The 27,468-nt window shown below is 38.2% G+C and overlaps 1 protein-coding gene across 1 annotated transcript in view; it reads right to left on the bottom strand.

The window, feature by feature from the left end:
- LOC103106595 (OX-2 membrane glycoprotein-like) overlaps positions 1-18,413 on the bottom strand; it is a 31,387-nt gene extending 12,974 nt beyond the window's left edge. The window contains exons 1-2 of the mRNA XM_007477826.2: positions 18,201-18,413; positions 16,792-17,124 (exon numbers count right to left, since the gene is read on the bottom strand). Of these exons, the coding sequence (XP_007477888.1) occupies positions 16,792-17,124; positions 18,201-18,255 (388 nt within the window). The 5' untranslated portion in view covers positions 18,256-18,413. The remainder of the gene's footprint in view (positions 1-16,791; positions 17,125-18,200) is intronic.
- Positions 18,414-27,468: the final 9,055 nt, after the last annotated feature.

Raw genomic sequence — 27,468 nt, 5'->3', positions numbered from 1 at the left:
CAGGAATGCTCTCCCTCCTCATCTCCAGGTTCTCTAGCTCACTTCAAGGCTCCCTCCTTCAAAAACCCTCCCCAGACTTTTTTTCCAGTCTTGTTCTTCCCCAAAGCAATGGATTTCTTTTGGATGTGCTCTTTACTTCTTATCTATAAACAAGATATGATGCTGGATTCTCTCTAATTTTCCTGTCTCAGTGCCCCCTGGGGCAGAGCTTCTGGCACATCATAGGTCCTTAACAAATGTCTGGTGATAGATAGACTGGAGTAATGAAACTCCTCCAGGCAGGAACTAGTTTACTTTTCTTCTTCGCCCCAGTAATGAACAGTATGCCTAGCCTACAGTAAGTACTTAATAAGGAACTAATAGAAAGAAACCATTGTTTTACATGTGCATATTTCTTTTTACTAAATAATGTCCTCTAATGGGAGAGGAGAGGGGGAGAGGGTATTTTCATGTAACAAAGAAATAAATTAATTAATTTTTAAAGATGCTTTTTGCTTGATTAAAATTTTAAAAACTTATAATCTTACACATAATCTTATATTAAATACTGTGTACAGCTTCTAAGACAGAAGAGAGCTAAGGGGTAGGCAATAGCAGTTAAGTGACTTGCCCAGGATCACACAGCTAGGAAGTGCCTGAGGCCACTGCTTCATTAATTAAAAAAAATACTGAGATTAGAGTCAGATGGTCTGAGTTTGAATCCTGACTGCCACCCATGTGGCTTCAGACAAGTCTGTTCTCATGTCTAGGCTTATTTCCTCATGTCTTCCCTTTGCAGCTTCCTTTTCTGTGTTGTTCTGCGTTCCATTGGAATGGTAGTGCCTTGAGAGCAGAAATTGTCTTTCTTCTTTGTATTTGTACCCCGAGTGCTTAGCACATTGACTGGCACACAGTAGGTACTTAACACATGTTTATGGAATCTTTAGAATGAACACTTTGTGTTGGTAGCTGGGTAGCTCAGTGGATTGAGAACCAGCCCTAGAGATGGGAGGTCCTAGGTTCAAATCTGACCTCAGACACTTCCCAGATGTGTGACCCTGGGCAAGTCACTTAACCTCTATTGCCTAGCCCTTACCACTCTTCTGCCTTGGAGCTAATACACAGTATTGACTCCAAGACGGAAGGTAAGGGTTTAAAAAAAAAAGAATGAAAACTTTGTGGGGGCAGCTGGGTAGCTCAGTGGATTGAGTGTCAGGCCTAGAGATGGGAGGTCCTAGGTTCAAATCTGACCTCAGACACTTCCCAGCTGTGTGACCCTGGGCAAGTCACTTGACCCCCATTACCTAGGCCTTACCACTCTTCTGCCTTGGAGCTAATACACAGTATTGACTCCAAGACAGAAGGTAAGGGTTCAAACAAAAAAAGAATGAACACTTTGGAAGTCTAAGGAGCCCTTCCAACTCTAGTATGCCTTTCTTAATCCCAACAGACTTGAGAGCAGAGACTGAGCACAGGACCACACAACCCTGCCCAACTGGAAGGATGGACCGCACAACTACTTCCCTATTGGAACTGAGTGTGTCCTTCCCCTTGCCCTGCCTTGGACTCTAAAATCTGATTGGCAAGGCCAGGTTTGTCTTCATGAATCCAGACATAGATTATTAGAGATGTTTTGAGCATCTCCAGCTGGATGTCCTATGGATGGATCTCAAACTATTTCCAAGACTGAACTCATTGCCCTTTTCCCTAGTCCACTGGAACTTCCTAACTGGCTGTTTGTTTATGGTTTGGAGTTTGGTTTGGTTTGTTGTAGAGACTGTATCTCCTTATTTAACCCAAGTTGGAAAGGCATCGATCCCATCACAGAAGCCTGGATCTGCTCCTAGTTTGCCCCTCCTTAGTAAGCCTGGTAGCACCTTGCACTTTGGGAAATGTTGGTTGGTCATACGTGCATATGTTGTTTCTCTTGATGATGATGAAGCCTAATATCTTTGTTCTGCTTCTGTCCTTGAATCCGCCTCAAGCCTGGCACCATGCCTGGCACATAAATGGAACCAAAACTAGTCAAGAACATTCTCAAAATGAACGGTGCCCCAGGCCCTAGAGCTCTGACATGATTGGAACATGCCATGATTTTAGCCCTGTGAATGTGTAGCAGAGGGCTAGAGATTTTAGGGATTAGAAGTGACCTAAAATTTAATATCTTCCCATGAGCCTGACCCCCACTTCTTTTGTAGGAATCATACTGGAAAGAATACTGGGCTTGGAGTCATGAAGACCTCAGTTCAAATTCAGCCCCAACTCATCACTAGCTCTATAACCTAGGGCAAGTCTCTGAATCTCTTCAAGTCTCATTTTCCCTACCTATTAAATGGGGGTAATAATAGCATCTAGCTCCAAGGGTTGTTATGAGGAGAAAAATGATATGGAAGTTGTAAAAGACTTAGCACAGGGTCTAGCACACAGTAAGTGCTATGTAAGTATTAGCTATTAGTAGTATTAAGGAAATTGATGTTCAGAGATGTACAAGGACTTCCTCATGATCACCCAGTTAATGAATGATATGATAATTGTAAAAGGCTTAGCACAGTGCCTGGCACACATATAAATGCTAGCTATTATTATCACTATCATTATTTTTACTCTAATTATTAAGGAAGTTAATATTCAAAGATATGCAGCAATTTCCTCATAGATACTCAGCTAATCAATGGCAGAACCCAAGCACAAGACAGCTCCCTTCACTCTTGGCCTAGTGCTCTTTCTACAGCATCAACTTGCCTATCCGGTAGGGTCTTCCCTTCCCAAGACCTTGACCCTGGAGACCTCCACCCTCTTCCTTCTACTTCTCTTGGTCAGCATCTTTCCTCGGCAGCAACTTAGTGACTTCCCAGAACAACACACACTAGGTCAGCTATTTAAAGTACAAACAATAATTTACTGTAATGGATAGAGCTCTCCGGGTCCCAAAAATAAAGTCAAGGGAAGTGACTGGTCTAAGTTCAAGCAGCTGATTGGTGGCACCACTAGAATTAGAACCCAGGTCTGCTGACTCCTAGACCAGAGCTTAAAAATATCTCTGTCACACCTTTCACTTCCTAATTGTTACTTATCTTTAGAAGGATAAATATATAGCTTTCTTGGCACCAGCAAATATGCAGAGACAGAGAATGATCATGACCATAAGCAGAAAGACCTTGACAGGATCTCAGAGCCCATTTAGTTCAATTCCTTTCCTTTTGGATAGATGAGAAAACTGAAGCCAGGAAGCTAAGGGGCTTGCGTAGTACCAAAGCTGGGGCTTGAACTTCCACACTCTACTCTAGGATGCTCAGTATCTACTCCAAGTCCTTTATTTTACAAACAAGGGAAATGAGGCCAAGAAAGTTTAAGTGACATTCTTGAAGTAGTCAGGGGACAAGGTCAGGATCTTAATTCTAATACTTTCAGTTCTGAAAAGAAGGGAACTGAGAAGTTATCTTGACCACACTTGTTTGTTTGTTTTAGATAAGGAAACTAAGGCACTGGACTTGGAGTTCAAATTTAGCCTCAGACATTCACTAACTATATGATTCTGGGCAAGTCACTTAACCCTGTTTGCCTCAGTTTCCTCCTCTATAAAATGAGTTGGAGCAGGTAATGGTAAACCATGCCAATGTCTTGGCCAAGAAAACTCCAAATGGGCTCTTAGAGAGTCACACATGTCTGAAAAAAAAAAACTGAACTACAACAAAAAATTTCAGAGATAGGATTTGAACCAAGTTTTTATGGAAATAGAGAATAAATTGGCATAGGATACAGAGGAAGTATGGAAACACTATGCTGAGTCCTTTATAAATATTACCTCATTTAATCATCCCTGTGAGGTAGATGCTATTACTATCTCAATTTTATGATTGAGGAAACTGGTGGACAGAGGTAAAGTGACTTGCCCATGTGCCTGAAGTTGGCTTTGAACTCAGAACTCAGCTCTTCCTGACTGGTCCCAGTATTCTATTCACAGCAGCCTCTAGCTGCCTCTAATTCTTATGATGTGAACTTGAGTCCTTTAACATCTTGGATGCGCTCCTATGAACATTCTCCTTGTAGGGAGAAGGATGCTTCTTGGATTTCATTGGCATAGAACATTCCCAATGAGGAAAGTCCCTTTTCCAAGGAAAAGTGACACTATCTCTTCCATCCATAATCTTAGAAATTTGCCTGGGGGTTGTGGGTGATGTCACTTTCCCAGAAACACAGAAATACAGGAAGCCATGAGGGAGAGCATTCTATGTGGGGGACTGCTAGTGAAAATTTAGTCTGATGATGAAGTATGCATTAAGGGGAGTAAAGTGAAAAGTGACTGGATTGGTGGGTATCAGAAGTAAAACTTGAACTCAAGACATATTGGCTCTGTGGCCAACTATGGAGTCATTCTGGCAGGCCATCTCTAACTCCTTGTGATTGTCCATCTTAATATGTAATAGGGCAGCTAGGTAGCACAGTGGACAGAGCAGAGATTGGAATCAGGAAGACTCCTCTTTCTGAGTACATATCTGGCTTCAAACACTTCCTAGTTGTGTGATGCTGGGTGAGTCACTTAACTTTGCCTCAGTTTCCTCATCTGTAAAAGGGAGTGGAGAAGGAAATGATGAACTGATCCAGTATCTTTGTCAAGAAAACCCCAAATGGGGTCATGGAGACTCAAACACAACTGAAAAATGATTGACTAACAATATGTGCCACCCAGAACAGAAAACAATAATCCAAATATGATATAACCTGGGGAAAATACAGAGGGATAGTCATCTTCCTAGGCTACTACATCTCCCTCTTTCTTTTTTTAACTATTATTTTTCTGTGTTATAATCAATACTAAGTATTGGTTACAAAGTAGAAGAGCAGTGAAAGTTAGAATATTGGGGTTTAGGGACTTGCCCAGGTTCACACAGCTAAGAAGGGGCCAAATTTGAACCCAGGGCCTCCAGTCTCTAGGCCTACAACTATTCACTGTGCCACCTAGCAGCACCTATATCTCTCCTAAAACACTTAATAACTTTAATAATAGTATATATTTATTTATTAAACCCTTACCTTCCACCTTAGAATCAATATTGTCTATTGGTTCTAAGACATAAGAGTGATAAGGACTAGGCAATGGGGGGCTTAAATGACTTGCACAGGGCCACATGACTAGGAAGTATCTGAGGTCAGATTTGAACCCAGGACTTCCCAGAGGTCTCTAGGCCTGGCTCTCAATCCACTGAGCCAACCAACTGCCCCCAATCATGTGTATTTAATAACCTAAGAATACACTAGTTTTTTTGACTACCATATTATGTTATGGACTCATGCAAGGCTTTCAGTCCTCTGAGGTTTCCCCTTCTCAGATATTCCACCAATGAAGAACCTTGTTTTGCCCCTGTATGACAGTTTGCAACAACCCATATTAAGCCACAATTCACTTTTCGATACTTCGATGGGGTGTTCATTTTTGCCACTTTTTTAGTTCTTCATCATAAAAGATATCTTACAAAGGGATGAGCAGACATATATAGGAAAGTGCAAGTGATAGAAAACTATTTGTGTATATGTGTGTGTCTGTGTATCCACAAGAGCTATTTTAGAATAAATTCCATGTGATTCCATTCAACGCCAAGCTCTAACTTTATCAAAATCCTCCACATTTTGATTGCAAGAACCATTGATTGCCTATTGCTCCCTATTAGCTCTCTCCTGACTTCCCCTTGCCTTTCTCCTGCTGATTATATGTTAAATGTTCCAATGACCGTTCCCATTAGCCTCTATCATCTCATTCTGAAGCCTCATCCACATCCCCCAAATGAGTATTTTGTCATTTTCCCCCTTTCAATAACTCTCAAACTGTTCCTTTCCTCTTCATCTCTGTCTTTGAGCTCTTGCCATCTCCCATCCAGGCTTTTCTATGGATAGTTTTGGCTCTTTCAACCTTAAATAGATGAGAAATTTGGGGTGCCTCTTTCACCCTCCCTCCCCCCATTGGGACTTTTGGAAAGGAGGTATTTTTCACCACCCAAATCATTTCTCAAATCTTCTGGGCTGGGCTGCAGAGAAGCTTCCTAGTAGCAAAGGTTAAACCACAAGGCTGACCAGGGCTGATCTTTAGAAATCACTCCAGATTTTTGAAAATTGCATCATGAGTGCCATCTAGTTAAATCTCATTCTAGCTGTGAGACCTTAGACAAGTTCATTCAGGTCTCAGAGCTCAGTATACACATCTGTAAGATGGGAGTAAAAATAATCACACCACCATCCTTACAGGTTCTTGAGAAGAAAGGACTTGGCAAAGCTTAATTAAAATAACTAAAGAAATGGACCTTATTACTAGTAGAAATGTCTTCCAAGTAGAAAAGAATGCAGTTTTTGAATGGGACCACAGAAATCTCAGTGTATTGGAGGGATGGGTACATTTAGTAGGTACTAAAGGTAACTTGTTATTTTCATTTTATAGAAGAAAAGACTGAGGCATGTTAATTCTAGAGCCATAGCATCATGGGATAATAGATTGAGATCTGGATGATATCTTAATGGTCAAGACATCCTGGCCCATTATTTGACAGTTAAGGAATTTGAAATACAATGTTGTTCAATGATTTGTCCAGGGTGCATATGAAAATATATAATAAACTAAATATAATTAATTAAAATGTAATAAATTGAGACTTGGATGGAACCTGAGAAGTCAATAAGTTCAGTTTTCTCATTTTACATATAAGGAAACTGAAACCCATAAAATTGAATTGGTTCAAGGTGAACTCAGTCAGTACATGTCAGAAGCAAGATTAGAACCAAATCTTCCTGACTTCAAGCTCAGGACTCTACCTTAAACTTTACTTTGACAAATGAGAGAACTAGAGTGAAGCTTAGAGATGATAATGTGCATCTACTTCATTTTACAGACAAGGAAACTGGGCCTCAGAAAGGCTAAATGATTTACTCAGTTTCCCATTTAGAGTCAAGAGGCAGGACTTTTTAAGTCAAAGGCAATTCTTGATTCCACTACTTCTCATTGTCTCACAGATATTTCCATCTGAATCAGAGAGTACAAACTCAGATTAGGATGTAAACAAGGAGAAGGTGAAAGCAAAAATGTACCCATCCCTCCAATACACAGATTTCTGTGGTCCCATTCGGAAGACTGCATTCTTTTCTACTTGGAAGACATTTCTACTAGTAATAAGGTCCATTTCTTTAGTTATTTTAATTAAGGTTTGCCAAGTCCTTTCTTCTTAAGAACCCGTAAGGATGGTGGTGTGATTATTTTTACTCCCATTTTATAGATGAGTATACTGAGCTTTGAGACCTGTATTAACTTGTCTAAGGTCTTACAGCTTGGAAAAGTTGGAACTAGGATTTGATGCAGTGCTGGTCCTGAATTTAGGAAATTTGTTTTTCATCAGTTCAAATATGGCCCCACGTATCTATTTGGTGTGGGGCCCTAGGCAAATCACTTAACCCAATTTGCTTCAGTTCCTCTTCTGTAAAATGAGCTAGAGAAGAAAATGACAAAGCAGTCCAGTGTCTTGGCTAAGAAAACCCTCAATGGAGTGACAGAGTCAGACATGACTGAAATGACTCAACAAGTTGAGCAAAAATTTTCTCAAATTCCCAGCTAACCATCTTCTTAACCAAGACAAGATAAAATTCATTTTCTTGCCCTATCCCTTATTTCTTATTTCTCCTTCTTAGGAAAAAAAACAAACTTCTTTTTCACCCTCTTCCATAGAGATCTGAAGTACTACCCCACTCCTTCTCTTCATGAACACCAATCTTTGCTGCAAAGAGAATTCTGGGAATATCCCTGTTTGGATGCTTGACTTTGTTATGGTTCTGAGGGAGAGATGCTGTTACTTTTTCCTGATTCACTAGGCTTGATATCACATCATCTCCATTCTCTACCACCAGAATGCACAACTGACTAGGGCAGTGATTGCAAAACTTTTAGAGATGAAATGCCACACTCCAATTCTCTCCCTTCACCCCCCCCCCCGAGGAAGAAATCCCATTGCACTCTAGGCAGAGGGGCAGATGATGTGAGAAATGTCTTCAGGAATGTGTGGAGAGGGGGAAGGTTGAAGCTCAGCCCAGAGTCCCTCTGGCTTTCTGGTAATGAACTCTGGTGGATGATGGTTTGTGTGCCCACAGAGAGGGCTCTGAGTGCCCCTTCTGGCATGCATGCCATAAGTTTGCCACCACAGGCCTAGTGGACATTTCAACCTGGTTATCTCCCAGGTTTCTCAAACTCATTGTGGCTAAAACAGAACTCATGTTGTTTGCCTCTAAACTCACCAGTCCTCTGAACTTCCTCATTTCATTTATCCAGGTTTACAACCTTGGGTCATCCTTGATTACTCTGCCTCATTCCCATAGCTCATCAGTTGCCAACTGTTGTTATTTTTACCTGCACAAAATCTATGGCATATATTTTTGTCTTCTCCAATCACATATCCATCTCCTTAATTTTTTTTCAAAATAATTCTTACTTTCCCTCTTAGAGTCAGTTGACTCTAAGGCATAAGAGTGGTAAGGGCTAGGCAATAGGGTTAAGTGACTTGCCCAGGTCCCAGCTAGAAAGTATCTGAGTCCAGATTTGAATTCAGGACCTCTAGTCTCTGGGTCTGGCTCTCCATCCACTGAATAAACTAGCTTCCCCCTGACTCCATCATTTTTTGTCCAGAAGGAAAGGGAGCATTCTATCCACTTAATCACCCATTGCAGTAGTCTCTTCCTTGGTCTCTTTTCTTCAAAGTCTTTAGTCGTTTCAATACATTCTCCATGCAGCCATGAAACTAATCTACCTAATGCACAAATCTAACCTTGTCTTTCACCTGCTCAATAAAATCCAGAGGCTCCATATTATACCCAGGAAATAAACTAAACTCTTCCAACTGTCATTCAAAGCCCTTTTCAACCTGGTCTCAACCAACCTTTCTATATTTCACTTCTCCATTCATACTGCAATTCAACCAAACTGACCTTCTTGTTATTCCTTTTATAAAGCACCTCCATGATTTTCTTGGGGCAGGGAGTGGTCTTTTACTGGAACAGGACATTCTTTTTCTTTACTTTCTATTACGATAAAAAAGAATACTTTTTTTTCATTATTACCCCAATATATAAAGTGGATTTCAGGGATATAATAAAGACCTAGGAATACTATGTAGAAAATTGTGTTATTAATAAATACATGAAAGGCTTCAGCATTTTCCATTTATTTCACATTGAGTTTGTTCTGATAATAATAGAGCTGACTTAAGTGAATCATTTTATCAGAGGGGACGTAGGATGGCAGTGTTGTCTTTGGAAAAAACTAGTGGATAATGATAGATTTTTTACAAATTCATTTCTCAAGGAAAATCAATATATGCTGCTAGCAAAATCTGTATTAGTTATAGATTGTTCTGTTTTTCTTGAAGAAAATGGCTGGCCCCTAAAGCTGGGAGGCACTCCTCACTCCTCTCAGTCTCTCCAAATTACCGTCTGGTTTCAGGACACAAGAACTCCTACAGATGACCTTTCTTATACCACTAATCACCAGAGCTTTCCCCTCAGATCCCCTCATATTCAACGTGGGTATATATTGGGAGAGACAGACAGCCAGAGACAGAGACTGAGATTATGATCCCCCCCCAATACTATAAACTCCTTAGAGCAAGGACTATTTCCATTTTGTTTTTTGTATGTTAGTAATTGCTGGTTGATTGATGGATCCCTCAGAAATTGAAACTTTATAAAACACTTTTCATACAGGGCCTCATGTGAACCTTACAATAACCCTGCGAGATAGGTATTACTGCTTAGAATTATTCCCATTTTACAGACATGCTCTCTGATCCTCAAAGAGATTAATCCACTTGCCTGGGGTCACAAAACTGGTGAATTGCAGAGGCAGTCTGGGGGCCAAGATCTTCTCAGTTCCACCTTTTTATGCCACTGCAGAGGCAGCTAAGTGGCACAGCAGATAATGGGCTAGAACTAGAATTAGGAAGACTCATCATCCTGATTCAAAGCTGGTCTCAGACATTTACTAGCTGTGTGATCCTGTATGACTAGAGAAATAGTCCCAATATTTCTTATACATGTCCCTTTCTCTTTCATGCTGAATATACAAAAAAAATTAAATTATATTTTTAAAAGCCTTACTTTTTGTCTTAGAATCAATACTAAATCATTTAACCTATTTGCCTCAGTTTCCTCATCTGTAAAATCAGCTAGCGAAGGAAATGGAAAACCACTCCAACATCTTTGCCAAGAAAACTCCATGTGGGGTCAGAAAGAGCTAGATGCAACTGAAACAAATGAACAACAGTCACTACCAAAGCAAGTCATTTCTCAAAGATAACTATGGGGATTTAGAGAAATAGTCCCAATATTTCTAATACATGTCCCTTTCTCTTTCGTGCTGAATATACAAAAAATTTTTTAAATTAAATTATATTTTTAAAAGCCTTACTTTTGTCTTAGAATCAATATTAAACATTAGTTACAATGCAGAAGAAAGGTGAGGGCGAGGCAATGAGGATTAAATAACTTGCCCAGGATCACACATCTAAGAAGTATCTGAGGTCATATTTGAACCCAGTACCACCTATCTCCAGTCCTGGATCTCTGATCCACTAAGCCATTTAGCTGCCCCTCTGTACCATTTTGTTTAAATTTAAAACCTTTACCTTCCATCTTGGAGTCAATACTGTGTATTGGCTCCAAGGCAGAAGAGTGGTAAGGGCTAGGCAATGGGGGTCAAGTGACTTGCCCAGGGTCATACAGCTGGGAAGTATCTGAGGCCAGATTTGAACCTAGGACCTCCAGTCTCTAGGTCTGGTTCTCAATCCACTGAGCTACCCAGCTTTCCCCTGTACCATTTTTTAAAAGTCACTTCTCCTCCTTGCCTAGAAACCATATTTCCTTGGAGCCCCATAATCACAGAATTTGAGACCCAGAAGAGGTTTTGGTGGCCCTCTAGTTAATCTCATCTATAGGAGGAATGCTCACTATAAAGATACCCATAACTTTGTCTCTCTAATGTTAGCCAACACTATAGCTTCCCCAATAATGTGCTAACTTCTCTGCATCTCTGCAAGGCACACACTTGAAATCCCCAACACACCAAAAGTTCAAATCCTCAGCTTGATTTCCATGAAAAGCAAATGAGGGGAAAGAAATGGAGGTTCTTTGGCCAACCTCCTAGACCCATACTGACTTATTTCAGAATATTCAAATAATCCTTGAGATAGCAAATCAAATAGGAAATAGTCCTTGGCCACAAGGAGTTTATATTCTCAAAAGGGACATAATGTGAATAAAGCCTGGGAAGAAATGGGGAAGCCTTAAGCCTCCAAAGAACAAAGAACGAGATTTTAATTGGTAGCCTAAGAAACTGAACTTAGACTTCAGAACTGCCCTGTATTATCTGTATGAACTTAGACAGGTTCAGAGAGGATTCACAAGGCCTTTTTTCTGAGCCTCAGTTTCCTCATCTATTAAAATAAAGAGATAGCATTAAATGAACTCTCAGCCCCCTTCCAGTGCTACAGCTATGGGATTAGCCAACCTCTTCAGTTCCTTCCCATGATAAAAATAGGATCCTAGAATTTCCTTTACTTCTCTTACAAGAAATTCCCACCTGAGGAAAAGTGCAGAGTCCTCAGAAACTCTGGCAAATGCCGGTTTGTGCTCTGGGGTCATGGGACTTTGATCATATGGCTGTGGTGGAAAGATCATGAATCACTCAAGCATTGGGCAATGTGCCCCAAAACACAGATCTGAACGTGACCAAGAGGCCACTCTCCATCTGCTCAGCTGGTGTGCCTCTTCTCAAAAAATGGTCTTCTAACACACACACACATTCACATGCCATGTGTATCTCTATATAAACATATAGACATATAAAATACATAATTTACATAGATGTAGCTATATTTATATTTGTAAACACAGACACACACACACACATATATATATAGGTATGAATTATGGAGATACTTTTCATTTCCCAAAAGTCTTAGCATAGTTATAAGCTAATAAAGCTTTAATAGCACAATACTGCCCCAATTCCATGAATACCATGTAAATGAATTTATTTATGCATCTATTTTATCTGTCTGTCTATCTGCCTATCAGTCTTTCCATCTTTATCTGTCTATCCTTCTGTCTCCTTAACTCTCTATCAGTCTATCCATATCAATCTATCTATCCATCCATCTATCTACCTACCTATCTATCCACCTATTCATCCATCTATCCATCTATCTATCTATCTATCTATCTATCTATCTATCTATCTATCCATCCATCCATTCATCCATCCATCCATCTATCCATCTATCTATCTATTCTTCTATCCATCTATCCATCTATCCATCCATCTATCTATCTATCTATCCATCTATCTATGTGCATCCATCTGCTAATTCTAATAGAATGTGGATCCTTGAATGCAGAAATTGTTTTCTTTGTTGATTTTTTGGTTTAATATGCCCAGCATCAAGCACAAGGCTGAAGGGCTGATAAATAGCGCTTAGCAGGACAAATATATATATATATATATATATATATTGATTGATTGATTGATTGATTGAATAACCCAGGTTAAAGAACAGTCCTATTTCTTACTATTTCAGAGGTAGATTCAAATCCTCCCTCAGATACTCAATGACGGACCCTGGGCAAGTCACTCAGCTTCTCTATGTCTCAGTTTCTCTCATCCAAACTGAGGAAATCAATGTGATAAGGAAATGCTAAATAAAAATAAGCAGGTGATTTTCCCCCTAGCTAGAAATGAACTTGTTTGCTTGTTTTTTCTCCAAGAAGCTCTGATCTCCACAACTTTATTCTCAGGTCTGATAATCATGTTGCATATTCAAGGCAAAGATTTGGGGTAAACTGATGGGGAAATAAGTGCCTTTACAATAATGAAAAAATATAGCAACTGGAATTTTGAGGTGCTTTAAAGTTTACAAAAAAAATCTGTAAAATCATTTCATTTCAGTCTCAGATCAATTGCAGGGGGTGTGGGTGGGGAATATAACTATTTCCAGTTAACAGATGGGGAAACTGAGGCTCAAGGAAGTAAACTGAGTTCATGAGAAGATAGATTTTATCCCAGTACTCTCATTTGTGCAACACCGCCCACATCTTAACTCAGTCCTTGGCTTCTCTTTCCTTCTCCCATTACTTCAAGCCTTCCTGACTCTTGACAGTATCTTTCCAATCTGGAATCTCCACCCACTGCATGTTTCCCTTTGGGTTATGGTCTTTATGGCTCTTATTACTGGAAGGACATCAGTTGTGCTTTCGTACTCCCCAATTCCAGCCCACACACATTAAGGAAGCAGAGTGGGTGTTACCCCACCAAGTTAAAAACAAAAAAAATCATTTTCAGTTTGAAGTTCCAAGAAACTGAAATGATGACACAGTAGATTTCCCCTTGCCCAAGAAGTTTCCCTAATTCTATTCCCCATCATTTTAGTGACATGATCTCCTACACAGAGAAAAGTAATCACTGACACACTTTGGTAAGGTCTAACAGGAGCTACCAGTGACCTTTAATCCCATTATCTGCTGATACAACTCAGTATCCGGAGTGTTGAAAAATTAGGTGAAAGAATTACAGGAAGTGACTTTTCAACTTAGCTTAATTTCTTTAATCAAGCTTAGATCACATTCTTAGAACTAGAAGAGACCTCAGAGACCATTTAAGCCAACCCCCTCATTTTACAGTTGGGGAAACTGAGTCTCAGAAAGATAAATTGATTTGCCCAAGATCATACAAGTAATAAGCAGGAAAAGTGGAATTGTTAATTAGGTCTTTTGACTCTCTTTCATCACAATGCCACTTCTGTTGCTCAGCTTCCCCAACTATAAAATAGAATTCGTAGTGTATACCCTTATGCATCCCCAAAATCCTCCCCAAATGAATGTCTTGACTTTCACACTTGTCAGAGACTGGTCTTTTGAAGCTGTGGAGTCTACGCCCTATAGGAAGGAAGACTATGTATAGATTTGTTCTCTCACATTATTACCTCTGTATTCATAAGATTTAGAAACAAGAAGAATTTTAAACCATCTTGTCTAATAGCAGCTAATGTTTCTATAGTGCTATAAGGTTTGCAGGTTTTGTTGGTTTTGTTCAGTTGTTTGAGCCATGTCTGACTCTCTGTGATTTGATTTGGAGTTTTCTTGGCAAAGATATTTGAATGGTTCACCATTTCCTTCTCCAGCTCATTTGACAGAGGAAGAAACTGAGGCAAAGGGAATAAGTGACTTGCCCAGAGTCACACAGCTAATGTGTCTGAAGAAATATTAGAATCAATCTGTCAACAAGAATTTTTTAAGAACTTACTAGGAGCAAGGCACTATGCTAAAGTGTTGACCATCTATCTTCTGAGCCACCTAGTAGCCCTTATATCCCATTTTTTCAAGTTATTCCCCATCCTTGCCAGGAAATCATATTTCTTTGGATCCCCATAATCACAGACTTGAGCTACAAAGCCAGGCAAACAAAGGTTGCTTTCCTCCAGGAGCTCACATTCCAATTCAAACCCAGCTGTTCTTGACTCTAAGTTCAATACTATATCCACCACCCCCACCCTACCTCCCAGATTCCACACATGAAGAAATGAACTTTTGAAAGGGCAAGGTAAACCAGCCCTGGTCCTAATGCTGCCCAATTCCAAATCTGGAATGTGAGAATGAATGAGGTATGAGGAGAAGGTCCCTTTTGTAAGGCTGAGGGGGCAAGGGAAGGAGGAAAAGAGGTAGTCATATTCTGAGTTTGGGAGAAGATAGCAATCCCATCATTACCTGTCCTATATTATATCATTTCCATTTGGGACCTGGTTTTAATGGGATGTTTACATGGAGCTATGGGCTAAGAATCCTGAGTCTCTCCGGATAAAAGGTAAAGATTTCTCATAGGTTGAAATGAGCTAATCAGCTCCCTTCTTGGCTAGACCCACAAAACTCTTTTTATGGGAAGGGTCTTCAGTGAAGAGAATGTAATTTTCTTCCAGGAAAAGCCTCACTTTTATATGTCCCTTTCTTGCAATTTGTATAACCATTTGCCTAGTTCAGAGCCTCATCATTGCTCTCTCAGACTATTTTTAAAGCATTAATATAGCACCTACTGTGTGCCAAGCACTATGCTAAGCATTTTCCAATCATTTCCTCATTTGATCCTCACCATGATCCGGGGAGGGAGGGGCTATTATTAATACTCCCATATTACAGATGAGGACTGTAAAAAAGAACAGACTCTCTGTCCTAGAGATAGGACTATCCAAATAGTCTTCTGATAGTTTTCTCTTGCCTGGAATGTTCTCCCTGCTCATGTATGTCTCTAAGAAACTCTAACTTCCACCAAGTCATAGATGTGTTTCCTCTTCAATCAGTACCATTTGCTAATGTCCATTCAAGAGACTTTACATCTAGTGTACATATGTATGAATATGTCACTCCTACTCAAAAACCTTTTTTGGATCTTTATTGCCTTTATGATAAAATATAACCTCTTCTGCCTAACATTTTAAAAGAACACTGATCTTCAAGTCTGAAAATATGAGTTCAAGTCCTGATTCTGTCACTTACTCTCTATTATTATGATCAAGAAACTTTAACCCTCTGGGTTTTGATCTCCTCCTCTGTAAATTGAGTAGAATAATTCTGGTAGGTCTTAATAGTCTTTTTATCTCCTTATATCTTAGGAATACACCAAGCAGTAAACTAAATAAACAAACATATGAGTAAGTAAATAACAAGTAGTAAATAATGAAATGGTTTAAATGATAAATAACAAGTAAATAAACAAGTAAATAGATAGTAAAGTTAGTGAATGAATAAACATGTAAATTAATAAACAAATGGATGGATACATAAGTATGAATAGAAGGGTAATTTATGGATGGAAAGAGAGGTAAGTATGTAGATACAAATAGATAATAGATGGACAAATAAGTAGAAAGGCAGATAAAGAATAGATGAGTGGGTATGTAGATAGAAGTTAATAGATGAATGGATAGGTAGATATAATAGATGATAGGTAGGTAGGTAGGTAGGTAGGTAGGTAGGTAGGTAGGTAGGTAGGTAGAAAAATAATAGGTGGAGAGATAGGTAAACATATAGATGGAAGGGTAGCTAGATGGATGGATGGATGGATGGATAGAGCAAAAACTGAAGATGGGAAAAAAGCATGTAAATGAGAGTTATTTTGCTTCTAGCCCTGGTAGTATCTGGCCATATATCCTTGACTGATGAGTCTATTTCTCTAATAGAGATTAAATAGAATATATGTGTATACACACACACACACACACACACACACACACACACACACACACACACACATATCCTTTTCAGGTCAAGTCAGGCTTTAGTATTTAAATCTCTGTAAATTTTGGAAATTTTGACTGGTTCCAAAGAAAGCAAGACCTAAAACTGAATGACTTCTCAGCAGCTAACTATCTGTATGATCTCAACAAATCACTTCATTTTTTTGTGTCAGTTTTCTCATCTGTAAAATGGGAAAATTGTACTAAATCTTATATTTCAATGAACCAAGTGGAGCCCCTCACCCCTCTATAAATATTCCAAGGTGATGCTTAAACCCTTTCCTATGCACCCTAGTGCATTCTCCCTACTTCGGTTCTACTAAAATTATAGAATTTTCAACCAACAAGGAACTTTAACAGACTCTAGTCCAAGTCACAGACTACAGATGCCGACAAATCTCTCAGCAAACAGCCCCTATACATCACATTCTCTGAAGAACAATGCTTTTGTTCCCAGAGAGAAGAATTCATATCCCCTGCTGTCCATGGTACCACTTCAGTGACTTACCATAAACACTCAAACACATCCTGCCCTGGACAGCTCCTATGGGAAAGATGCTAAAGATACATCTGTAGCATCCTTCATCTTCTAAGGTGACAAAATCAAGGGTGATAGCTGAGGAGTTCAAATCACTTTGGGTCACTCGAACATGTTCATGGTAGGAGCCAAGTAATCTGGGACCATGTTTGGTGCTGTATGTGGCCATGTTAGTTGTTGTTAGTCCTTCTTTCTGCCATGTAACTTGGAGAACCTCTTTGTCTGTGGGCAGTTGGCAGGACAATGTCACATTCTCCCCCAAAATACTGGTCACTTCTGTCTTGTGAATCACCCTAGGCATGCCTAAGGACAAAACAATAACAAAAAAGCTCAAATTCACAGTATATTTCACAAATTCCTTCCTCATAGCAACCCTGTGAGATAGTGAATGTGAGAATTAGCCTGTTCATTTAACAGATGGAGAATTGAAGGGAAAAGATGGCTAGATTTGGAGCTCTGGACTCTGGGCTCAGATCCTTCCTCTGCCATTTATTATCTCATGACCCTGAGCAAATTACTTATTCTTTCTGATACTCAGGTTTTTTCCCCCACAGGTAAAATGAGAACTCAAGATCTGTGAATATGTGAATAAGTCTTTAAGAAATTCCATTTTTTGGCCAAGATCATTACATTGTTGGGCCACAAATTGATGTCAAATAGATTTATTCCATTTCCATTCCCTTTGATGATAACAGTACAGTAAAAAGTTTCTGATACATATCATCATCCTCTCTCTTCTCATTTCTAGTTTCTAAATCTTGTCTGTTCCCAAGTAGTTTGATATTCTTCAAAAACCCTTCTGCAACTAGTTCTAAATCACCAATTCTTGCCTCCTTCTGTACTTTCTTAGAACTCTTTAAAAAAGTTTCTACTCAGTCATTGATGAGAAGAATAAACTGAGTCCTTAATCCCTAGGTCCTTTTTGACATTTCTAATAACAATCTATAATAGTTAATAATTATTATTTGTAATTTACAATTAAACATAATGATATCAGATAATAAGTCAATTGGTAAATATTTATTAAGCATCTATTAAGTGCCAGACACAATTCTGGGCACTGAGTATCAAAAGCCAAAAATAAAACTGAGCCTACCTTCAAGGAATTTATATTCAACAAGGAGAGATGACAGATATACATGTAATCACATATAAAATACGTATTCACAAAATATATACACAATAAACACGAGGTATAATCTCATCCTTCATAGCCACCACTCACCAAAAGAAGATTTGTTCTAGGTTCAAATCCCAGGGCACTTTAAAATTTTATTAACTGAAAAGTTAGATCAGTGCCTATACATTGTGAACCAGTGCTCATGCCTAACCTCCCTCCCTCAGCTACAGCTAGCTTCCCTTTCATTATTTGATCATACCAGCCACGAGGCTCCCAGAGAGAGAAAAGATGATATACACCACCGGCAGCATCATGATATGAAACTAAAAGAAGTGACTGTTTCCACATTTCTTTTATGCTCTACATGTAGTCTTGTGACTGGCTGGAAGTTACCAAACTGATGATGAGGCATTGCATTTGTAAATCAGTTAAAACTTACCATCTGTGTGACCCTAGTTCACCTAGTGATAAGTCAGTTCACTTCTTCAGTTTCTTAGCTAAAAAATGAAAGAATTCCTAAGGTCCCTCTCACCTCTAGATTTTTGATTCCATGACCCTAAAAGGAATCGCCATCATTATAGCTCTAGACAGAAATTTTAAAGAAAACATGAGCAATCTAGACAGAGATCTCCCCCCAAATCCTTACCTTTGATACTAAAGGGCTTAGGAAGTGATTATCTATCAATATAGAATATGACCCGGAAACTAGACACAGAATTAGGGGTGGGTGGCAGGGTAGGGAAAGAGGAGGCCTTATAATGCACATTAAACCAAACATTGAGATCTCTTACTAGAAAAGAGAATCCATTTAATCCATATTGAATTTGTAGTGTTTTCATGACATGGAAATTCATGAATATACTGTGAAATCTGGTATTGCTAGACTGCCTTTCTTCACTTATTTTTCATTGATTCTTGATGCTCAACCTTTTATTCTTATGGAAGAATTGTTATTGTTTTCTGGCTCTAGAAAATAATTATTTGCCATTATTATTTGGTACTTTGGTATGGCATTGAATAAATAAATTTAGATAGAATTATAATATTTATTATACTGGCTCAGCCTACCCATGAACCACTAGTATTTCTCCAGTTGTTTAGATATGTTATGTGGGATGCAGCCAAAGCAGTACTTAGGGGAAGTGTCCTATCTCTAAATGCTCATATCAGTAAAATAGAGAGAGAAGATCAAGGATTTGAGCATACAACTAAAAAACAAAAAACAAATTAGAAAAAAAGACAGATCTTTAACACCCAAATGGAAATTCTGAAAATCAAAAGAGATTAGTAAAATCTAAAGTTTTAAAAAATTAATGAAACTAATAAATAAAACCAGGAGCTCATTTTATGAAAAACAATAAAATAGGTATACAATTTGGTTAAATCAATTTTTTAAAAAAAATCAATTTACTATTATCAAAAATGAAAAAAGGTAAATGTATAACCAATGAAGATTAAATTAAAGCAATTATTATGAGTTATTTTGCCCAGTCATATGCCATTAAAATGACTAAGCAAAATGGTTAAATATTTACAAAAATAGGAACTGCTGAGATTAATAGGAGAGGAAATAGAATGCTTCAATAACCCCACCATGGGGGAGAGGGTGAATAAATAAGACATCAGTGAACTCCCTTAGAAAATAAAGACAGCAAAACAGGAGAAATATTCATTGTTTGTGGGTAGGCCAAGATAATAAATGACAATTACAATAAAAGACAATAAATTCATTTATTTACCACCCAAACTAGCAAAGAAATATTTTTTATTGCTAGAAAATAATAGCAAAATTTACCTGGAAGAACAAAACCTTAAGGATATCAACAACAAATGGAAAGGAACGTGGCCCAGCAGAACCAGATCTCAATCTGTATTACAAAATGGTGATCATCAAAACTATCTGGTGCTGGGTAAAAAACAGAGTGATGGATCAGTAGAAGAGAGATCAGGACCACAAAACACAGTAGTAAATGACTATGATATAGTGTTTGACCCAAAGATCCAAGCTCTGGGGACAACTCATATCGAAAAAAAATTGCTGCAAGAACTGGAAAGCAGTTGGACAGAAACTAAGCATAGATCAGCATCTGACCCTTTACCAACATAGGGTCAAAATGGATAAATGATCTTACTCATAAAAAGTGATATCACAAATAAACTAGGGGAGTGGGGATTACCTCTCAGATTGATGGATAGAGGAAGAGTTTTTTTTTTTATTAAATAAGAGATAATAGAGAGCACCACAGAAAGTAAAAAAGATAATTTGATTATGTGGAATTAAAAAAACTTTTTTTTTTTTTACAAATGAAACTAATGCAATCAAAAGGAAGAAACAGAAGGCTCAGAGGGGAATTACAGCAAGTTTCTCTGATAAAAAAACTCATTTTTCAATATATAAGAAACTAAGCCAAATTTATTTAAAAAAATAAAAGCCATTTTTCACTTGATAAATGGTCAAAGGATATAAACAGGCTGTTTTCAGGAGAATAATCAAAGCCATCAATAGTTGCATGAAAAAAATATCTAAATCACTAGTAATTAGAGAAATGCGAATTAAAACAAGTCTAAGAGTCTGCCTCACACATATCTGACTAACTGGACAGAAAAGGAAAAAGACAAATGTTTGAAGAGATAGAGAAAAATTGGGACACTAATGCACTGCTGGTGGAATTGTGAACTAGTCTAACCATTCTGAATTGTAATTTAGAATTATGCTCAGAGCTATAAAACTATGCATATTCTTTGAAGCCATAAAAACACCACTAGTTCTATATCCTAAAGAGAGCAAAGAAAGAGGGAAAGGATTTATTTGAACTTTTTCTTCTTTTTTAAATTATATTTTCCAAATTATGCACATATAATTTTTAACAATCGTTTTCTGACATTTTCTCTCCCTCTCTCCCAACTTTCCATCTTCCCTGGGACAGCCGCCAATATAATACAGGTTTTATATGTGCTATCATACAATATATATTTCCATGTTCATCATGCTATGAAAGAAGACACATATTGCTTATAATACTAGAAAAATTCATGAAGGAAATGAAGTGAAAAGGACTTATTTATAAATACACATATGTGTATATATAATATATATTCATGTGTTTGTAGCCACTGTTTTTGGAATATCAAATATTTGGAAATCAAGAGGATCACTTAGAGTATTTGAAGAAAGTGTTTGATTATGATAGAATACTATAAAAAACCCTTATCATCTTTCTTAGCATTGATATTAAATATTGGTTCCAAGGCAGAAAAGTCATAAGGGCTCAGGTATTGGGGTTAAGTGACTTGTCTAGGATCCCACAACTTAAATCTGAGGCCTGATTTGAACCGAGGATCTCCCAGGACCATATCTAGGCCTGATTCTATCCACTGAGCCACCATGCTGCTCCATTAATAGAATATTATTGTGCTATAAGAAATAATGAGCAGAATAAGTGCAAACAATAAGAACATGGAAATAGGTTCCGATCAAGGACACAAGTAAAACCCAGTGGAATTGCATGTTGGTTATGGGAAGGGGTGGGTGGGGGAGGGAAAGAATATGATTCTGATAACCTAGGAATAATGTTTTAAATTAACTAAATAAAATTTTCCAAAAATAAAAATAAAAAATAGAGTATGATTGTGCTATAAGAAATGATGAGCAGAATACATTCAGAGAAACCTGGAAAAACATATATGAACTAATATAAAGTGAAGTAAGAAGAACTTGGGCAATATTGTGTACAGAAACAACAATATTATAAAAATGATCAGCAATGGTCTTGGCTTCCCTGATGAAGACCATGATCCAAGACAATTGCAAAGGATCCATGATGCAAAATGCTCTCTACCATCAGCAACTCTTCATTTATACAACCTTTATACAACTTGATGTACTCATCAAGCTACAAAATATAATTTCTAATATCACAAGGGCTTGAGCAAGACCAAAAATCATGTATTTTCAAAACAAAGTCATGTAATTTCAATTCAATTCAATTAGATTTATTAAGTACCTACTATGCTTTAACCACTATGTTAGCTTCAGAGTTATGGAGATAAGAAAGAAATAATCCCAACCTTCTGGAATTTTGCATTCAGGGGAGAAATGACTTCTATGCAGATAATTAAACAGAAATTGTATGAAACAGAATTGATGATAATGGAGTGAGTATACTAGAAGGAGGTAGCACTCAGGCTGAGTTCTACCATCAGGATCAAGGCAGATGTGAGAAGGGAGGGCACAGCAGACATGGGGAAGAGTCAAAACAAAGACATGAAATCAGGATATGGAACAGCACTGGAGTCATTGGAGTATAATGTAGAGTGCGTGGGACTGGGAGCTCATGTGAGACCTAAGAAAAGATAGGCTGGAGTCAAATTGCAAAATGCTTCCAAATAGAGAAGTTCATATTCTACCCTAGAGATTAAAAAGTGATTCTCATAAAGGCTAAATCCTTGATAGAACAGAGAGAACTAAGGCAAAGGGAGTGAGTCTTGGGGTTGTGACTCCTATGAGTTCTGGGACAATAAAGTCTTCACAGAGTTTACTAGAACCTCCTAATTTGCACATGGGCAGAGCATTTTTATCAGTGATGTCAAACTCAAATAGAAGCAGGTCCATTAGCCAACAAAAGGATGCCTGCAAGTAGCCAGTTATCTTAGAAAACCACAAATTCACACCTATATTTTACTGTACTTTGTTGCATTGAATGTTTCCCAATTTCAATCTCTTTTCACTTCAAGCTCTGGGAATGTCACAGGGTGCGTACAGTCCCCTTGCCTAGTGTTGACCTGTGCTAGACAGTAACTATTAACCCTGTTTTGGCTTCTAGATCGGGAGCAAAGATTCTGCCACAAATGAAGATTTCCCTTTGGGCAACCATATTATTCTTTGTCCTCCTTTTCACCACAAAAACCAAGAAAGAATCTTAAAAATGGACCAAAAAAAAAAACAAAACTGAGTTCCCTAAACATAGTGAGAATTCTTGAGGGCAAATTCTTGACTATTGTGTAACAGGAAAATGACATGTCAAAATTACACACACACACAGAGCTCCTTAGAAGAGTTTTGGTTTCATTTTGCTTGCAATTAATGGTATTGTTATTTTGAAAATAACATGAAAAATAAAACAAAATCCCCAGAATGATGTAGATATGAATCTTACATTTGAATAGGATTCACAACTTTCAAAGGGATTTATATACACTGTCTCACTTAATCTTGAGATAGGTACCACAGGTTCATTTAGTCTAATGCAGTCTCCATATCCATATCCATAAGAAGGAAATAATAATAATAATAATAATAATAATAATAATAATACCTCCCTCCCAGGATTGTTGTGAGATTTAAAGAAGTATTTATTAAACCTTGATTATGTGCCAGGCAAAGAAAAACAAGAGTAATTCCTGCCTTCGAGGAGCTCACCTCCTCATGGATAGATCTAAAGGATTTGAGGTACTCTACAAACTTTAAAATAGTATTGTTGTTGGGGGTCAGAGAATCTCTATGCCTTTGGACAGGTCACTTGATCTCTCTGGGTTCCACAATTTCTTATCTGGTAAATGAGGCAATAGGGCTAGCTAACCAATAGGGTTCTTTCCAGTTTCCAATATAACTATCATTCTGTGATGGTGATGATCATCCTGGTCTGAAGTCTATTTATCTTTCAGCAGTCTCTGCTCACTTAATTGACTCACAAGGGACTTCCAATGTTTCAGAGAAGAAACCTCTTGAGAAGTAATCTAAACCACATGATAAGGGAAGTCCCTTCATGGCAAAGATACCATGATACTACCTATGGTGAATTCTATCTACATAACAAGTAAGGAATTTGAATTCAAGTCTTGATTCCAAGCACATTGCTTTCTCCTGTGTTTGAATGCCTCAATGTGAGCATAGTACCCATTCTCTCTCCAATTACCCTATAAAAACAACCATAAAAGAAGAAGGAACTAGTTAAAAGAAGGAAACTGGTTCTCATTATAACAATCAGAGAGGCCCTGTGGTTTTTTGAGCCTGTCCAGTGTGGAGCAGAAGGAAGTCTTTTTGCATAACCTGAATTAGGAAAAATATATATGATTTCAGAGAAACAAATTTTACTTTTGTTTCCACTGATTACTGGTAGTCATTACTTGTCACATGAATCTATATGTCATAGGAATGTCCTTGAAAATACCTTAGAGGAGGTGAAACCAAGGTGGCAGAGTAGAGTCAGAGAAAGCTCAAATCTTTCTGAGAATTCTCTCCAACAAACTGAAAAATAATAATTTTGTTATAATCATTAAAATTAGAATTATGATCAAAATTAATTCTGGAGTGAAAGTGTAAACAAGGGAAACAACTTTCCTAGAGAAAACAACTTGGTAGTTTGGCAGAGAGGGACTGTTTCATTGGGGTAAAGGGGGAATATATCCCACAGAAAGGCTGCATTAAAGAGTATCTGCACAAGCCAACAACAAATCCCCACCCCTCTTGCTCCAGGTTAAAATTGACCTCACTTCAATTTCAACACCCCAAGATCCTTCCTAAGCCAGTAGAAGAGCAGCTCGTACCCAACCCTTGAAGTTCCAAGGCTCAGAGCAAGCCTTGAATGAGGCCCCAAGCCCTAATGCAAGTTAGTCTACTGTTCACCTGACTTGTACAAGACTTAAAGGAGGCCCAGAGTCTCTGTCCAAGTCTAGAGTGAGGCCCCAAACCCAGTGCAAGGCAGTCTGCCATGTGCTTGGCCTATGCAAACCTAAGTGGAGGCCCAGAGCTCCTGTCCAAGCCAGCAATGAGGTTCCAAACTCAAACCCCAGAGCAAGTCAATTCGTAGTATGTCTGGCCAGTGGAAGTTCAGATTCCAAACTCAGTTCAGGAAATTGAGTTGAGTGAAGGACTGGAACCCAGCTTGGAGATAGTCTCATGGTGAGTGATAAGACTGACTCCTTTTCCCTTTAGACTCAGGAAGGCCACTTTGGCCAAGGCCTTTAACTACTGCTTGGCTCAGCCTGAGCCAGAGCAGTTGAAATTAATTCTCTCTCTCTCCTTCCCTTAATTCCTTCTCTCTTTATTAATTAAAATCTCCATAATCCCCAGCTGACTTGGTTTTCCATTGTGACCAAATTATTTAGATTTTAAGTCAAAACACTAAAATTATCCTTACAGTTTTGGCGAGGCTAAAGTGTAACTCCAAACCCTAGCACAAGGTAGTACACAGTGCTCTGAAACCTATAAGTTATCAGCAGGCCCTTCACACAAATAAAGTCAGATCTAAACAATTAGAAAAATATTAATTGCTTATGGGTAGGTCTACCTAATATAATAAAATTACAATTCTGCCAAATTTAATTTCCTCATTCAATGCCATACCAAAGTACCAAAAATTATTTTGCAGAACTATAAAAAATAATGAAATTCATCAGTGTGATAGAGGCTGGCACTAGAGAAAAAGTGACAGACTGAAGAGTATAGGAAATTGATCACCTTGATGGGGGAGGGGCCCCAGGAGTGAATTTCTGGAGGATTGAAGACTCTGGCTGGAAGAGCAGTGACGGTTTCTCGGTCTTGAGATGTCGAAGAGAAAAGGTGGATAAAGACTTTCTCCTGATGGTTACCAATTTTTCCTGCTGGTGACTAGAAATCTTTCCCCCCAACACTTCCCAATTGAAGAGACTTTCTGAAGAGAAACCTGAGCAGACTTTACCTCAGCTCCTGTTGCCCAGGGCTGAGTCAACCTGACTTTCTCTCAGAGGGCTCAGGTTGCCAAGGCCTGAGTTTCCCCCAAACTTGAGGAGGGACGAAAGGGTTTAGATAGAGACAGGGACCCCCTTTTCCCACTTTCCTTTTCCCATTCTTCCCTGCCCATTATTCCTTTTGTGTTACCTGATTGAGTTAACATTAAAAGTTATCTGTTCCCCAAGCTGAGTGTGAGTGAACAGATCAAGGGGAGACCTTGTGGTCTCAAGTAGTGGAGGGGGGACAAGAGGGACAAGAGCAAATTGGGGAGAGCAGCTTTAGCTAAGGAGGGAAGGCAGAAGGTAGGGAATCTTCAAACCCCCCGCCTTTCTCTGAGCCAACCCGTTACATCTGCTATCTCCCCTGTACCCCACTTTTTGAGGAAGGGGGGTTCTCCTCTCTTTCCCTCTCTCCATATCGTTGAGGTACATCCCTTCCCTTCTCTTTATTTTTTTAAAAACATCAGGAAGGAAAAAAAGGTTAAGAATATCAAGGGAATTAATGGAAAAAATATAAAGGAAGATGGCTTATATCAAATCCTCAAATGTGATATAAAGCAGCAAATAAAACAATCTGGTACTGGAAAATAAATAGAATGGTAGATCAATGGAATAGTTTAGGGGTAAATGACCATACCAATCTAATGTTTGATAAACCCAAAGATCCCAGATTTGAGGATTAGAACTCAATATTTGACAAGAATTGCTGGGAAAACTGGAAAACAGTATGGACAAGCTAGGCATAGATGAATATCTCACACCCTATACCAAAATAAGGTCAAAATGGATATCTGATTTAGACATAAAAGATGAAACCATAAGCAAATTAGGGAAGCAGAGAATAGTTTACTTGTCAGATCTATGGAAAAGGAAAGAATTTATGAACAAACAAGGGATAAAGAAGATTATAAGATGTAAAATGAATAATTCTGATTATATTAATTTGAAAAGTTTGTGTACAAACAAAACCAATGCAACCAAGATTGAAAGACAAATAACTAACTGGGGAAAATTTTGGCAGTAAATTTCTCTGGTAAAAGTCTTATTTTTCAAATGTATAAATAACTAAGTCAAATTTATAATAATACAAGTCATTCCTCAATTGACACATGATCAAAGGATAAGAAACTAGTCATATTCAGATTAAGTAAAAATTATCAATAAACATGAAAAATATGTTCCAAATCACTCTTGATTAGCAAAATTTAAATTAAAACAACTGTAAGTTACCACTTTATACCTATCAGATTGGAAAGTGATGAATGTTGGAGGGGATGTGGCAAAACTGAGACACTAATGTATTGTTGGTGGAGTTGTAAACTAATCCAAACACTCTGGAGGGCCATTTGGAATTATGACTAAAGGTATAAAACTGTGCCTGCCCCTTGACTCAGTAATGTCACTACTAGTTCTGTATCCTAGAGAGTTAAAAAAAAGGGAGAAAGGATTTATGTGTACAAAAATATTCACAGCAGCCTTTTTATTGGTGGAAAAGGATTGGAAATTGAGAGGATGTCCATCAATTGGGGAATGGCTGAACAAATTGTGGTATATATTGGTGACAGAATACTATTACACTATAAGAAATTGTGAGTAGAATGATTTCAGAAGAAAAAAAAATCTGAAAAGGTCTACATGGACTGATACAGAGTGAAATAAGCAGAATCAGGAGAACACGGCACACAATAACAGTAATATCATGGGATGATCAACTGTGACATACTTAAGTATTGCCAGCAATTTCAATGGTTCAGGAAAATTCAGAAGGACTTATGACAAAAAATGCTATTTGCCTCCAGATAAAAAACTGCTGGAGT

Source organism: Monodelphis domestica, chromosome 1 (assembly GCF_027887165.1).
Source record: "Monodelphis domestica isolate mMonDom1 chromosome 1, mMonDom1.pri, whole genome shotgun sequence".
NCBI classification, from domain to species: Eukaryota; Metazoa; Chordata; class Mammalia; order Didelphimorphia; family Didelphidae; genus Monodelphis; species Monodelphis domestica.
Note: the sequence above shows the minus strand (reverse complement) of the source record. Positions and strands in the feature narration are given on the sequence as shown.